The following is a 14,485-nucleotide window of genomic DNA, read 5'->3' as shown; positions in this document are numbered from 1 at the left end:
GAGGAAGATGAACTGACATAGACACTGGAAACAGGAAGTAAAGACAGTTTTAGAAAAGGAGGTGAAGTGTGGATGTGGAGGAGAAAAGTTTAGAAAGTGAAGATCATTCCTTTAGAAAACTGTGGATAAAATATAAAGGTAGATTCTTCAAAATAAAGGTAGATGTTTGTGTTAAAGCTCCTTCAAAATAAAGGTAGATGTTTGTGTTAAAGATCCTTCAAAATAAAGGTAGATGTTTGTGTTAAAGCTCCTTCAAAATAAAGGTAGATGTTTGTGTTAAAGCACCTTCAAAATAAAGGTATATGTTTGTGTTAAAGCTCCTTCAAAATAAAGGTAGATGTTTGTGTTAAAGCTCCTTCAAAATAAAGGTAGATGTTTGTGTTAAAGCTCCTTCAAAATAAAGGTAGATGTTTGTGTTAAAGCTCCTTCAAAATAAAGGTAGATGTTTGTGTTAAAGCTCCATTAAAGTGTTAAAACTAGCCGTTAGGACTTCCTGTCACTTTGTGATGTCACAACTAAGCCCCGCCCACCACCACCACCTGGACCCACCATCCAACAACAACTTGCAAGATTTGATTTCTCTGAGTGTTTTATTCTGAAATCTGCTCTTTTTTTATTTTTTATTTTGTATTGGATCACTTTAGAAAACAGTCAGCCAATCAGAAGAGAGGCTTAGAGGCCTCTCCTCTCTTCTGATTTGCTGACACCGACCTGTTGTTACTAGCTGCAGAGAGAAGCTGAGAGGAGATGATTTTTATATCTTTAGATCATGGATGAACCCTTCAAAATAAAAGCACAGAAGAATAAGAAGCTTTTAAGACTTTTTTCGTGACAAGGTCAAGGTGTTGGTGGAAGGGGGCGGGGCTTGTAGCGATTGGATTAACAGGTGAATGAATGAATTATAGTCGAGACTCAATTTAGCCCGAGGGAGAGTCAGAATGAGAGGGAGCGAGGGAGGAGGTCATCTCTTCTCTTCTTTTCTTTTCTTTTCTTTTCTTTTCTTGTTTCTGTAATTTCATTCATAGTTTACTGTGTCGCTCTGACAGCTCCTCAAGTTGTCGTGTGTGCGTTTGTTTGGACTTATTTACTGTTTAATGTGTGTGTGTCTGTATGTGTGTGTGTGTGTGTGTGTATGTGTGTGTGATTATCAATAGGCTATAGCTGTGTGTTCTGTCGTGTTGTTTTGTGTATTTGTGCCACCGTTGTTTTTTGTGCGATCGAGCTTCAGCGTGTGCGGTCGCCTTTGACAAGCGTGTACGTATACTTTAAGTGTGTGTGTGTGTGTGTGTGTGTGTGTGTGTGTGTGTGTGTGTGTGTGTGCGTGTGTGAGGGAATTGTCGTGGAAACGCTGTGGGCCTGACAGAGCTGTCAAACTGTCGTCGTCGTCGGCGACCGGAGAATTCCAAACAATTTCACCGCTAATGTTGAGAAACATGTTGGCGCGTCCCTCCGAGGCCGAGAACCAGAGAATATATAAATAATAAACACACACACACACACACACACACACACACACACACCTTTAACAAAACGGCTGACAGTAATGTGTGTGTTTGAGCAATCGGCCCCTGTTCCAAGCAGCATAAATATTTGATGTGATCCCGTGTCGAGGAGGAGGAGGAGGAGGGGGGAGGTGAGAGGACAGGGGGAGGGAGGGAGGAGGAGGAGGAGGAAAGAGAAAAGAAAGAAGGAGGCAGAGACTCACACGTCTAACTTTGAAATTACCAAAGATCAACTAACGATTGAAAACGTTGGAGAAAAAAAAAAGAATGATGAACGGTGGTGTAGAGGAAACACTGATCCATCATAATTAATTTACAGTGTTGGGCACGTTTCTTTTAAAAAGTAATTAATTATAGTTACTTGTTACTTTCCCCAAAAGGTAACTGAGTTTCTGCATTATAAAAGTAACTAATTACCAGGAAAAGTAACTATTGCGTTATTTTTTGTTTGTTTTTAAATAAAATGCTCAAATATGTCAAATTACTTGGATTTGGTAGCCTGGCTAACACCAGACCTCATCTCAATGTAGATTGAGATTCGGTCTGGGAACCACCCGTTCATTGTTTCGTATTTGAGGCGTGGTTTATGAAAGCCCAGAGATGTTTATTGGGCGCTACGAATGTCAATCAAATGCGTCTGTACGTAGCTTATAGCCAATCGTATCAATCATACCCCATGACTTATGTAGAGCGACAGAAATCCGTCCGCTAAACGTTGCTCTTTTTTCAAAATAATTTTGCAGTCTAAACTACTTAAAACATTTTTTTAACGCTGCATCGAACGGTAAAGCATCTGTCGCCATGTTGGATCGACAACAAAGTAGCTTCGGTGTGTCGTCGTCATCGTCTTGCTGCCCCCTCTCCCCCGTTCTGTGATTGGCTCCCTCCTCGTTCAGGGAAAAATTGCCTCCATGGTTTCCAGACTGACTTGCAGAGCAGATAAATTTGCACGCAAGGCATCATGGGTAACCCCAGGCTAGGGATTTGCCCCCCCTAACCCTTGTTTATCTGGAACTAACCAACTCACTCAGTATTCCTCCATACAGGCAGGCTCTGTATCATTATACATTATACGTTATATATCAACTGGTCGGAAAAAAGCCGTGGCGCGTTGTAGCCTATCACTCCGCCTCTTCCACACACCGCTGATCCAAACAGCTGATAGGCAGAGTGATAGGCGCGCCACGGCTTTTTTCCGACCAGTTGATGTATATAACGCACACTTACGAGTAACAGAGCATTTTATTGTCAGTAATAGTAATGGTGTTATAACAGGGGGAAACAGTAACTTTTTTAATTACTCGTTACTGAAAAAAGTAGCACCGTTAGCAAAACTGTTCATTCATAACGCCGTCATCCCATCACTGTTCATTCATTTCAGAATTATTAAGGTGAATAATGTAATAAATCTTATTCTGAAGCAGTGAAACATGCATCAGCCTGGCTGTTTGATTGTCAATAAAACAAAGTATTCACACTATTCGACTCAATATCAACGTGTAAAATGATCAATAAATAATCAACCAGCTCTTGTGGCTGTAGGAGCTGGACTTCCTGTCCTCAGAGGAGAGAGGACGGACTTTCCTTCAGAGGCTTCGTCCCCTTTCACAGCTTTTTCTTCAGTTCCTCCACAACAACAAAGGATCCAAACGTGTGGATGGATTCCTCCGTGGTCCAACATTTCCCAGGATTCATTGCACACTACACAAAGAGCCGAGGGGGGAGGGATTGGATCATCTTATTAAATATGAGTGTTGAGTTTCAGCTCAGTTAAAGATGCAGCTGTTAAAACCACGAACAAACGTCATAATAACACAAAGATAAAGAAAAAGAACAGGAAATATGACAGATAATAATAATCTATTTCTGTTTCTCTTTCTCTTCTTCTCAGTCTGCAGGAGTTTGAAGCCGAGTACCAGGAGCTCTGGGATTGGCTGATGGACATGGACGCCATGGTAACGGACAGCCACCAGCTGATGATGTCAGAGGAGCAGAGGCATCACCTCTTCAAGGTAAGACGAGCTCTGTTCTCTCTCTGTGTTCTGTTCTCTTCTTCTTCCTCTGACTCACAAACTTCAAAACACTCAAACTTTTCCTCCACGTGCTGGAAGTCGCTCTCTTTTCTTTTCCTTTTTTTTTTCTTTTCTTCTCTTTTTTTCTTTTCTTTTCCTGTCTTGTCTTGACTTCCATCACATGCCGTCCTCCTCCTCAGTCTTCAGTCTCCTCCTCCAACCAGAAGCTGCAAACTTTTAGACATCCATCTTCCACCTCAACACAAACAGAGCTCTGATTGGTCGATACTTTCTCCGGCCAGGGGGCGGAGCTACAGACCAACAGACATATTACATCAATCAATCAAGTCAGTTTGGTTGATTTATTTCTGTTAGTTTCAAGTGAATTAACATGAGAAATAAGAGTTTTGATTGATCCCATGTGTGGAGAATTCACTTAAGAGTACAGGATACACAAGTAAGGAATAGAAATATAAAGAATTTACTATGTACAAATCAGTGGCGGCTGGTGACTGAAAAAATTAGGGAGGACAGGAGGAACACCAGTCCACGGCCTCATTTTATTTTATAGCACTACTTCTCCCTACTTTATTATATTCAATGAAAATTAAACAGTAAAACAATGTCTTACAAGATTTCTTAAAAACAACATAATTTTATTAAATCTTACTGTTTTCAGATTAACACAGGCCTAATGAAAAAGACAGAGCCATGATCTTGGATGTGGGATGTAAAAAAAAAAAAAAGCAGGCCAGTGTTCAACACCTGTAAATGCCACAGTGGGGATTTACACCCTCTGATTTAAAAAGGAAAAACAAAAACCATGAAAATCTGTAATTATTAATAACAAAACAAAGTGTTCCACTCAAATTACATACATATTTGGCTTTTACCTCTTAGATATAGCTATGCTTTTACCTGAGCTGATGGCGGAGAAAAAAAAAAAAAGTCTGGTCGTGTCTTTGTTTACCCTCCAGCTGCCCAGGTCACGTAACTGAAAACTATTAACAATCTCTCTGACTGCTTCTCTCTGATATCTCCTAACAGTTTATCCAGAAATCTGCTGATATTTCCTTTCAAATCGATGCCAATATCTCTGAAAACTCCGTATTTCTTGTGCTAGGAGCAGCATAAGCAGCACGGCTGGGAGTGAAAGTTTGGCGCACATAGCAACAGTAACCAAGGGGGGTTGGAGAACTGTCATTGGACCAACCTGCTGTCAATCTTGTGTTCTGATTGCTGATTGGTACAGAAGAGCCTCCTCCGTCATGACGTCATTTTACGTGTCTTAGCCAATCACAGGTCAGGATGAAGACATCCTAAATGCATTGAGTCAATGGAAGAAGATCCCGCCCCGAGGCCAGTTAGGGAGGTAAAAATCTTGCCACCTCCGTAGAGCCCCCACCTTCCTGCTCCCTGCTCCTCACACAGCCTGCTCTGTCTCCTGAGCCTGCTGGCGGCGCAGTTGAGCCGTTTTAAGTGGATTTTCTTCCAAAAAACAAACTTTTTTTATGATAAAATACATATATAATATTTTATAAATTATACTGAGATTTGGTAATGATTTATTTCAACCAGTTACTCTTTCTTAAATAAAAAATAAATTTTCCTTTTGCCTCTCAAAAATAGAGGAGGACCAACCTCCTCTGCCTCAATGGACCAGCCTCCTCTGGTACAAATATATAAAAATGAGAGACAACTTTCACAAATGTTTCTTAAAAGCATCTACATGTATGACAGTCATTCTTTTCTTTTCTTTTTCATAAATACCAACACAAACACAACTCACACTGATGAGCTCATCACCTGAACCACGTCTGGTTTTATAGGAAAATGAATAAAAACCACTGCTGGGATTAAACATTGACATTATCCCACAAAAATATTCTTGCTGTGTTGTTTAGGAATAAATATGAACATGTTTTCTTTGCATTATTATTATTCAAGGTCTGAAAAGACTTGATATTTTCTGTTATTTAGACTAGTTGAGTCATTTTCAGCCAATAAAAGCTCTAAATGACAATATTTTTATTTAAATTTTGGGAGAAATGTTGTCGGTAGTTCACAGAATAAAACTAAATTTTTAAAATTTAATTTTACTCAAACACATACCTATTATTATATAGTAAAAACAGAGAAATTGGTCTTTCCAGAGCTGTATATATATAAATCAAAGATATGTATTGTTATGTACAGAATATTATTTAGCCTAAATAGAGAAAAAAAAACCACAGACGATCAATGCATAAAAGCAAAACGAGTCAAACCGCTTTGTGATGTCACAGATCTCCCATCAGCCACCTCTGTCTGTTAATCAAAGTGTTTGAATATAGAGATGATGATGATGATGATGTCTTCGGCCCGTGTTTCATTCATCTATCAGTTCGTCTGTTGCCAGCATCCTTCACTCACCTCTCTACACACACACATACACACACACACACACACACACACACAGTCTTCATCCTCACCAAGGAGAATGGGATTACACGGCGTCGCTTCCCTCATAACCATATCATAGAAGTGTGTGTGTGTGTGTGTGTGTGTGTGAGACGGTTTCTGTGGTTTGTGTGTGTTTATTTGAGAAAGAGTTTTTGTGCATGTTTGTGTGTCTGTGTGTGTTTTTTAGTGCGTGTGTGTGTGTCTTTGTGTGTGTGTGTGTGTAATGACTTCACTGCAGCCAAATGAGTCAGACAGAAAAGCAGCATGTGTTATGATTAGAGATCTGACTCATCCTCTTTTGTCCTTCACACATATGTACACACACTACACACACACACACACACACAGACACACACACACACCCTCAGATCAAAGACAGACTTCTTGTGCGACTCTTCCTACACTTAGAAAATGACGTCTTTTAAACAGTAAATGAAGTTTATTTAACACTGTGGTCGTGACCTTCACTGTAACATGAGGTCAGTGAACTATTATTAGTATCACAACGATTTCCCATGATGCAGTTCTTATTAATTCTTTAATTTACAGGCGGTTAATAACGTGATAATGTCAAGAAATGTCGATTGATTGCGTAGAAACAGCCCAGAAATATCAGTCAATTACAACAACTTGGTGGAGAAAAAGCATGAAAAGAATGTGTAATATATAACCTTTATGAAAAACATGATGTTACTATGAAACTTACCGTTATTTCTATGCAATTAATTGTTTTTTCTTGGCTCTTTATTAATATTGTCACGTAATTAGCGACCTGTAAATTAAAGGGTTATACCGTTCCATTTACAAAAAATGTTTTGAGCCCATCACCAAAAGACTCACACACTGTCTATTGAGTAAATGGATTATTATTCACCCATTTCACCTGCTGTTGGACCTCTGTACGGTGGCCCTGAGGCGTCAATGTGTTGCAATTTAAGAAACTCAACACAACACTGTTATGTGCTAATATTAAGGCAACATTAGCACCATGTATTTGCAGTAATATCTATAGCCTATAGATATTGATATTTTAAAGGTCCAGTCAGTGTGTAAAATAGGCGTAAAACCGCAACATCCGGCGTTCAGATTCTAGTTTGCAGCGTTCACACTCCCTCGCTACCGTCGATGAGGTGAAAATCTAAACCATTTTAAATATATGTCTGCTGTTTGCTTTTCCTCCTTCTTTCCTTCCTCGTTCTTCGTTGGTTTATTTATGAACGCGAAACTCACAAAACGTGCTCTCTGGTTGGCTGCCGTACAAACATGGCGGCCCAAGATGGCAACACTCTCTAAAGCACGAGCCTACAAGGCTACGAAAACTAAACAAATTTTATTTCATAGCGATTATTCACTCATATAAATATATTCATGGGTAGTATATTCAAATTTTACCAATAAACCTTGACAAATATTACACACTGGACCTTTAATAGTTGTAAAAACCAAACAAGCAGCCAGGTCCGGTGCAGTGCATTGACCCCTCAGGGCCACCGTACCTGCTCTGATTCAGTCCATTTTGAAATCTTTGTGTTATGTATGAATGTTAAAGTCTTCTACACACACATACACACACATATACACACTCATATATCGACCACATTAACGCTAACTTCAGAGATCAAACTCATTACCCAGAAGGCCCTGCTGCAAGGCAACACACACACATTGTGTTGTTTTCCAGCTGGTTTATGGTTCAGGTTCAGGTTGTTTCTTTATGAGGTCGAGGATACGAGATGAGAAACACACTGTGTCAACGCACATCCTCACTGCTATAGAAAGACTCTATGTGTGTGTCTGTGTGCGCGCGCCTGTGTGTGTGTGTGTGTGAAGGTATGATTTATTTAGCGGCCGATGAGACTCACCTGGCCTGCGAATTATTGATAAGTGTAAAGATGAACCTAATTTCTCCATAGGAGTTGCACTTAAATATTCATCTCTGTATGAATATTCATGGTGGTGATGATGCATGCATGAATTTTAGATGACTCTGGAATCGCTGGGCATTCTTCTTCTTCTTCTTCTTTCTCTCTCTCTTCTCTCTCTCTCTTTTTTTTTTTTTTTTTGATGTGTCAACTCTCCTGTTAAAATATTGATGTGGAGCTCGACAGCGTCTCCTTGCCCGGTCCAAGGTCGCCTCCTTCTACTGTTTCTGTGTCTCTCAGACGCAGCTACAGCTACAGCTACAGCTACAGGCCGGTTGTGTTGTATACGGTGAACTGCTGCTACTGCTGCATGCTGGGAGCTCGGTCTGATCTCACTTTATGTCTCTGTGTGTTTGCACTTGGTGTTGTTGGTTCTGTTTGGGAAATAATCCGGTTTCCTTTAAGATAAAAGAATAAATAAATAAATGAATGAATACAAAAAAATTAAATAAAAACACGTCCTGTGTTCAGCCTCAGCAGCAAAGTGTTACAGTAACATTAATATAGGCTAAATCACAGGTAAATGTGATAGTTTGACTTTCATTTAGTCACTTTATAGCTTCTTGTATCAAACATTTAACTCTGTGATTGATTAATCACACACAGTGATCAGTTTTTAATCTATAAGGGCATTGATTCAAGAGACAATTAATTATTTTTTTCATATTTATGTTCTGTTTTCAGCTACAAAGTTGCGTGTAAGATAGATAGATAGATAGATAGGTAGATAGGTAGATAGGGATGGAGTGATGAGGGAAGAAGAGAGAAAACAGGAGGGAACAGTGGAGGTAGGATGGAGTGATAGAAAAGAAAGAAAGAAGAGATGGATGAATGAATGAATGAACAAGTAGGGAGAGAAAGAACAGGGGCTAAAGATGGAGGGATGAAGCAGAGGAAGGTGTGGGATGGATGGATGGAGGGATAATGAAAAGAAAGGTGGATGGATGGATTCAAAAAACAAAGAAAAGAGTGAGGTGAAGGAAGGATGATGGGTGGATGGAGTGTCAGGGTGGAGGGAGATAGATATATAGAAAGAAAGAAAGAAAGAAAGAAAGAAAGAAAGAAAGAAAGAAAGAAAGAAAGAAAGAAAGAAAGAAAGAAAGAAAGAAAGAAAGAAGAGATGGATGGATAGGGAGAGAAAGAGCAGGTGCTAAAGATGGAGGGATGAAGCAGAGGAAAGTGTGGGATGGATGGATGGAAGGATAATGAATTCAGAAAACAAAGAAAAGAGTGCGATGAAGGAAGGAAAGGATAGATAGATAGATAGATAGATAGATAGATAGATAGATAGATAGATAGATAGATAGATAGATAGATAGATAGATAGATAGATAGATAGATAGATAGATATGAATGATATCATATGATTAACGGAGGAAAGAAGAGAGGGATGAAAGACAAAGAGGAAGAGAAAGAGCAAAGATGGAGGGATGGCAGCTGGAGGATGAAAAGTTGAATGTTTTTAGTTTTTGTCGTAACTTGTTCATTGACAACAGAACAAACACACAACACTGGGCTACAGGACACAAGGCATGCTGGGAGATTTCACCACGCCTGCCTGCATCTGAGTGTGTGTGTGTGTGTGTGTGTGTGTGTGTTCTCCCCCTCCTCCTTCTCCTCCTCCTCCTCGTTGTGTTTTTTCTCTCTCTCTCTTTGCCTCCATGAGAACGTTACAGAACCTCGCTGTGCTGTGCTGCTCCCCCCAAAAAAATGCTGGAGGGACTCAACCCGGTAACCATGGCAACGGCCGGGCCCAACAAAAGTTGTTCTTTTTGGGGGTGTGAGTCTGTGTGTGTATGTGTGTGTCTATGTGTGTGTAAGTGTGTGTGTGTGTGTCCTCCGGAAAAGGAAAGCTGGGCCGACAGTTGTTTCTGCAGAGCGGCTTGGCAGACGAAGCCTCTACTGTTTATTGTGATGTTAGATGGAGGCACTTATCAACCTTGGAAAGGAGGGAGGAAGGAGAGAGAGAGAGAGTGTGTGTGTGTGTGTGTGTGTGTGTGTGTGTGTGTGTGTGTGTGTGTGTGTGTGTGTTACAAGATGGACCGACACACACACACACTAACACACAGAAATCAGTAGATTTGGACCAAAATCTTTTCTAAACTTGTGATTAACAACTGGAAAAGTGTTGAATAATGTAAAAAAAAGAGAAAGAAAAGAGCAGAGTGACATCATCTGCAGCCAATCAGAGAAACGAGCTAATGACACGTTTGCAGCAGCAGCAGTGATGTCATCGTGTGAGTCATCATCGATCAGTCGACCTACGACATGCAGGTCACTACTACTTTACTAACAGACAGTTTGTATGTGGAGCTTTAAGGGTTGTTGTTGTTGATTTAACCCTCATGTTGTCCTCACGGGGCAAGGAAGGAAGGAAGGAAGGGAAAGATGGGAGGAAAGAAGGAAGGAAGGAAGGAAGGAAGGAAGGAAGGATTGTGGAAAGAATGAAGGGAAAAGGGAAGGAAAGAAAGATGGAGGGATAGGGAACAGATTAGGTCAACTGGATCAAAAGAGGAAGGAAGAAGAAGGACGAAGGGGAGGAAAGAAGGAAGGAAGAAGTAAGGATGAAGGGAAGGAAGGAAGGGAAAAGGATTGTTGAAAGAAGGAAGGGAGAAAGGAAAGAAGGAAGGATGGAGGAAGGGAACAGATTGGTTTCAATTTGACCCAGAATGACGACAGGAGGGTTTTAAACACATGTGCTTTTACCAGGCAGGGTCAGGGTTTAATAATAGAAGCTCCTGAGGTGCATTATGGGAAATGTAGGAGACTAATAATCATCAGAGATCAGATCTCCTGTTTCACTTTACGTGTCGCTTTGAAGCAAAATAAAGACGAAGAAAGTGACGAGACGTAGCATAGCGTGATGGACAGAGAGGAAAAACAAACAGAAATACTATATTATATACTGTAGGCCATATATAGATATTTAAATATGAAATAAATAAAGTTAAGATGGGCTGGAAGTTGTTGGTGCAGTTTCCCACAGTGTGTGTTGTGCACATGCAGCTACAACCTGCAGCCTCAGGTCTCTGTTGTGTTTATGTGCAGAAACACATTGATTGCTAATTAGCTCTGATGCTAAATGCTGTCGACTGCACAGCTGAGTCCTGTGTAAACACAACACAACACAACACAATGCAACACAACACAACGCAACACAACACAACACTGCTTTATCTCCTCCTTCCCGCCTCCTCTTCTCTTCTCTTCTTTCTCTTGTGACACCCTCCATCCTTTCTTCTTTCTTCTGTTTAATTTCATTCATCCTCATTTTCTCCGGTGTGTGTTTCATCTGTACTTCCCTGATTACTGGTGTGTAGCTACACACCCAGATGGTGTGTGTGTGTGTACTGTGTGTGTATGTGTGTGTGTGTCCACGGGGAGTTGAAACAAGCATCAGACCTTGTAGCTGCTGTCAACCAATCACACATCAAGGCCCCTGTAGTTCAGCCAATGGATGATCAAGGTTGTGGCCCCCAGAGTCCCTTAGTGACCAGAAATAACCACACACACACACACACGCACGCACGTAGACACACACAAACACACACACAGGTAATTCAGAAGTAAACAGAGGAAACATTAAAGCATGGACATAACTCACACACACACACAGGAAGTGAATATTTGATGTCTCTTTATCGTATAGAAACACATTTGGTATCAGTGAAAGTTTGAATTACAAATGAGAAGCAGCCGTAGGTGGAACAGCAGCAGAGAACAACAGGAAACCAGAGCATTAAAGACGCTCTGATCAATCCCAATCAGCTGATATTGATTACAAACGACTCGGTCTGAGCCTTTAAACGCAGATCAGACAAAAAAAACAGACTAAACTGAACTGAACTGAACTGAACTAAACGTTGCTACAGAGCCGGTTTACCTGCAAACGCCTCACAACGCTAAGATTTAGCCACATTAGCTGCACCGCCACATGAGGCAACAAACGGATGTCAATCGATCAGATATTGATGCATCATCGTCATCATGATGAGATTTCAACCTTTTCACAAATATAACTTTATGACCAAACCTGTCAGTGTAACAACTTTCCCATCATCCTCAGCTGTAACTTTGTTTTCTACGGCTAGTTAGCAAACGTTAGCATGCTAGCATGTGAAACCCAGTTGTTGATTATTAGCCTATATAACCTAATCAATACTGGATCTTTGATAATGATATTTTAAATGATAGATATATATGCGGCTTATATGATAGAGTTTCCTGTGTTGTTGTCACGGCAATGGTGACATCATGACGGAACGCCTCGCACTGCTAACATTTGTTTTAGCCATGTTAGCTGCACAGCCACATGAGGCAGTGGATGTCAATCGATCAGATAGCCTATTGATACATCATCATCAGCATCATCATCAGATCAAAGATTTGTCCAATACTTTTCCAAAATGTAACTTTATGACCAAACCTGTAGGCTATATGTAACAACTTTCTTAACTTTGTAACTTTGCTTTCTACGGCAAGTTAGCAAACGTTAGCATGCTAGCACGTGAAACAAGGTTGTTGATCATTAGCAGTGTTGGGCACGTTACTTTTAAAAAGTAATTAGTTTTAGTCCTAAAAAATGTGTCAAATTACTTGGACTTCCCTCCCTAACCCTTCTGTTTATCTGGGACTAACCAACTCATTCAGTATTCCTCCGCACAGAGAGGCTCCGCGATGCGCTGTATCCCTCCGCCTCTTCCTCACGCTGAGGCGGAGTGATACAGCGCGTCGCCAAGCCTCTCTGTGTAAAGGAAGTTGGTTAGTTCCAGATAAACAGCTCTTTTCCGACCAATTAATGGACTGAAAATAATGTATAGGCTTTATAATTTGCTTCACTTTAACGGGTGTATTTTTTTGTGACGGGACTTATTGAGTCAAGTAACTGCACATTTTATTGTCATTAATAGTAACAGCGTTGTAACGGGGGAAACAGTAACTTTTTGGATTACTTGTTACTGTAAAAAGTAACACTATTATTCTCATCACTGATTATTAGCCTATATAATCAATACTGGATCTTTGATAATGACATATACTATACATATTGGATACACAGCCTATAATATAGCTATATGTGTGGCTTATATGATGTAGTTTAGTCGTGTGTTGTGTGACATGACAGAATGTGTCGGAGCTTCTCTCGGACAAATTAAAAGTAAATTCACTCAAGATTTCATTTGAAAACATTTTGTTGCATTAAGTCATCACAGACCCCCTCTCCTCCTTCCCTCCCCCTCCTCCTCCCTCTCTCCCTCTCTCTCCCTCTCTCTCTCCCTGTGGCAAGTTCCAGTGGAGTCCAACTAATTACAGTGGCTATCAGGAGTGTGTGTTCATGTGTGTGTGCGTGTGTGTGTGTGTGTGTGCATCCCTGCCGCTAAATTCTCATTTCAAATAGCCCATGGTGCTCTGATGGAATGCTGGGCTACACACACACACACACACACACACGGACACACACACACAAACACACACGCACACACACACACATGAACACACACACCTGCTCATTAACTGGGTTCCAAAACCAATCAGTGTTGGTGCGACAGAGGAGCTCTGTCTGAGGCCGTACACACACACACACACACACACACACACACACACACACACACACACACATATATAAAGAGAGTGTGTGTGTCTGTGTGTGTTTTTACTGGTTGCCTGGTTATCTCTGGTCCAAACCAGAAGCACACACTCTGATTTTTCCACTCACTCACACACACACACACACAGACAGAGAGAGAGACGACATCATAAGTTTATTTGTCCAGATGACGCGTCGTCGTGTCCTGTTCACGTCACAAGTTTGTTTTCAACGACGACGACGACGATATTAACTGATTATTAACGTGTGGCGGCGACGCTGCAGCTGGTGAACCGAGCTTCTTTTACTTTTTTAACAGTTGATACAGGAACATTATTGATCCGTCATGTTTATACTGTTAATTGATGCTATTTGTTAAAGTTTAGATAGCAAAATGCATATCACACATGCACTTTGTATAATTCATGTCACATTAATCGCTACTCTTTTATATTCTTCAGTGCAATTTTGATTCTATTTGCACATGTAATTAGTAGTTCTTCTTAAATACATATATATAGGTATGTCACTTGTTTTATAGGCTAATCGTGGTATTAAACGCCACAATTAATTAATCGTAAAGATTCATAAATACTGTCACTTTCAAAAAAACAAAGATTATGTCGGAACCAAAGTGAAGGTAAATGCACAGATACCGGTCCATTTACCTATAACGTAACATTGAATAGGTAAGAATTTAAATGTTAGCGTGTCACTTGACTTGAATATTTCAAACACTTCCCCCTAATTGGGGGTTAATAATTGGTCCTATATTAATAGATACTTAAATATGTTGTGTAAATATTTTTACTTTATTTGATTTTACATATTCATAGTGTTGTCAAATTAATTAATGCATAATAACCGTGATTTTTTTTCTCCGACAATAATCGTACCAAGAAAATCTATAATCGTGATATCCCTAATATATACATATAGGGGGGTTCATGATGAGTGTGGGAATGGACAAAACATTGTGTTTATTTCATGTTTTATGGGCAACAGATGGAAATTAGCTCT

At 40.2% G+C, this 14,485-nt stretch overlaps 1 protein-coding gene across 1 annotated transcript in view; it reads left to right on the top strand.

The window, feature by feature from the left end:
* Window positions 1-14,485, top strand: part of akap6 (A kinase (PRKA) anchor protein 6) — a gene marked incomplete at both ends in the record, with an annotated part of 204,851 nt that overhangs the window by 112,356 nt on the left and 78,010 nt on the right. Inside the window, one exon of the mRNA XM_083998470.1 lies at window positions 3,394-3,514. Within this exon, the coding sequence (XP_083854596.1) occupies window positions 3,394-3,514 (121 nt within the window). The remainder of the gene's footprint in view (window positions 1-3,393; window positions 3,515-14,485) is intronic.

This window comes from Trachurus trachurus (assembly GCF_905171665.1).
Source record: "Trachurus trachurus genome assembly, chromosome: 22".
NCBI lineage: Eukaryota > Metazoa > Chordata > Actinopteri > Carangiformes > Carangidae > Trachurus > Trachurus trachurus.
The sequence above is the reverse complement of the archived record's forward strand: the minus strand, read 5'-3'. Positions and strand labels throughout refer to the sequence as shown.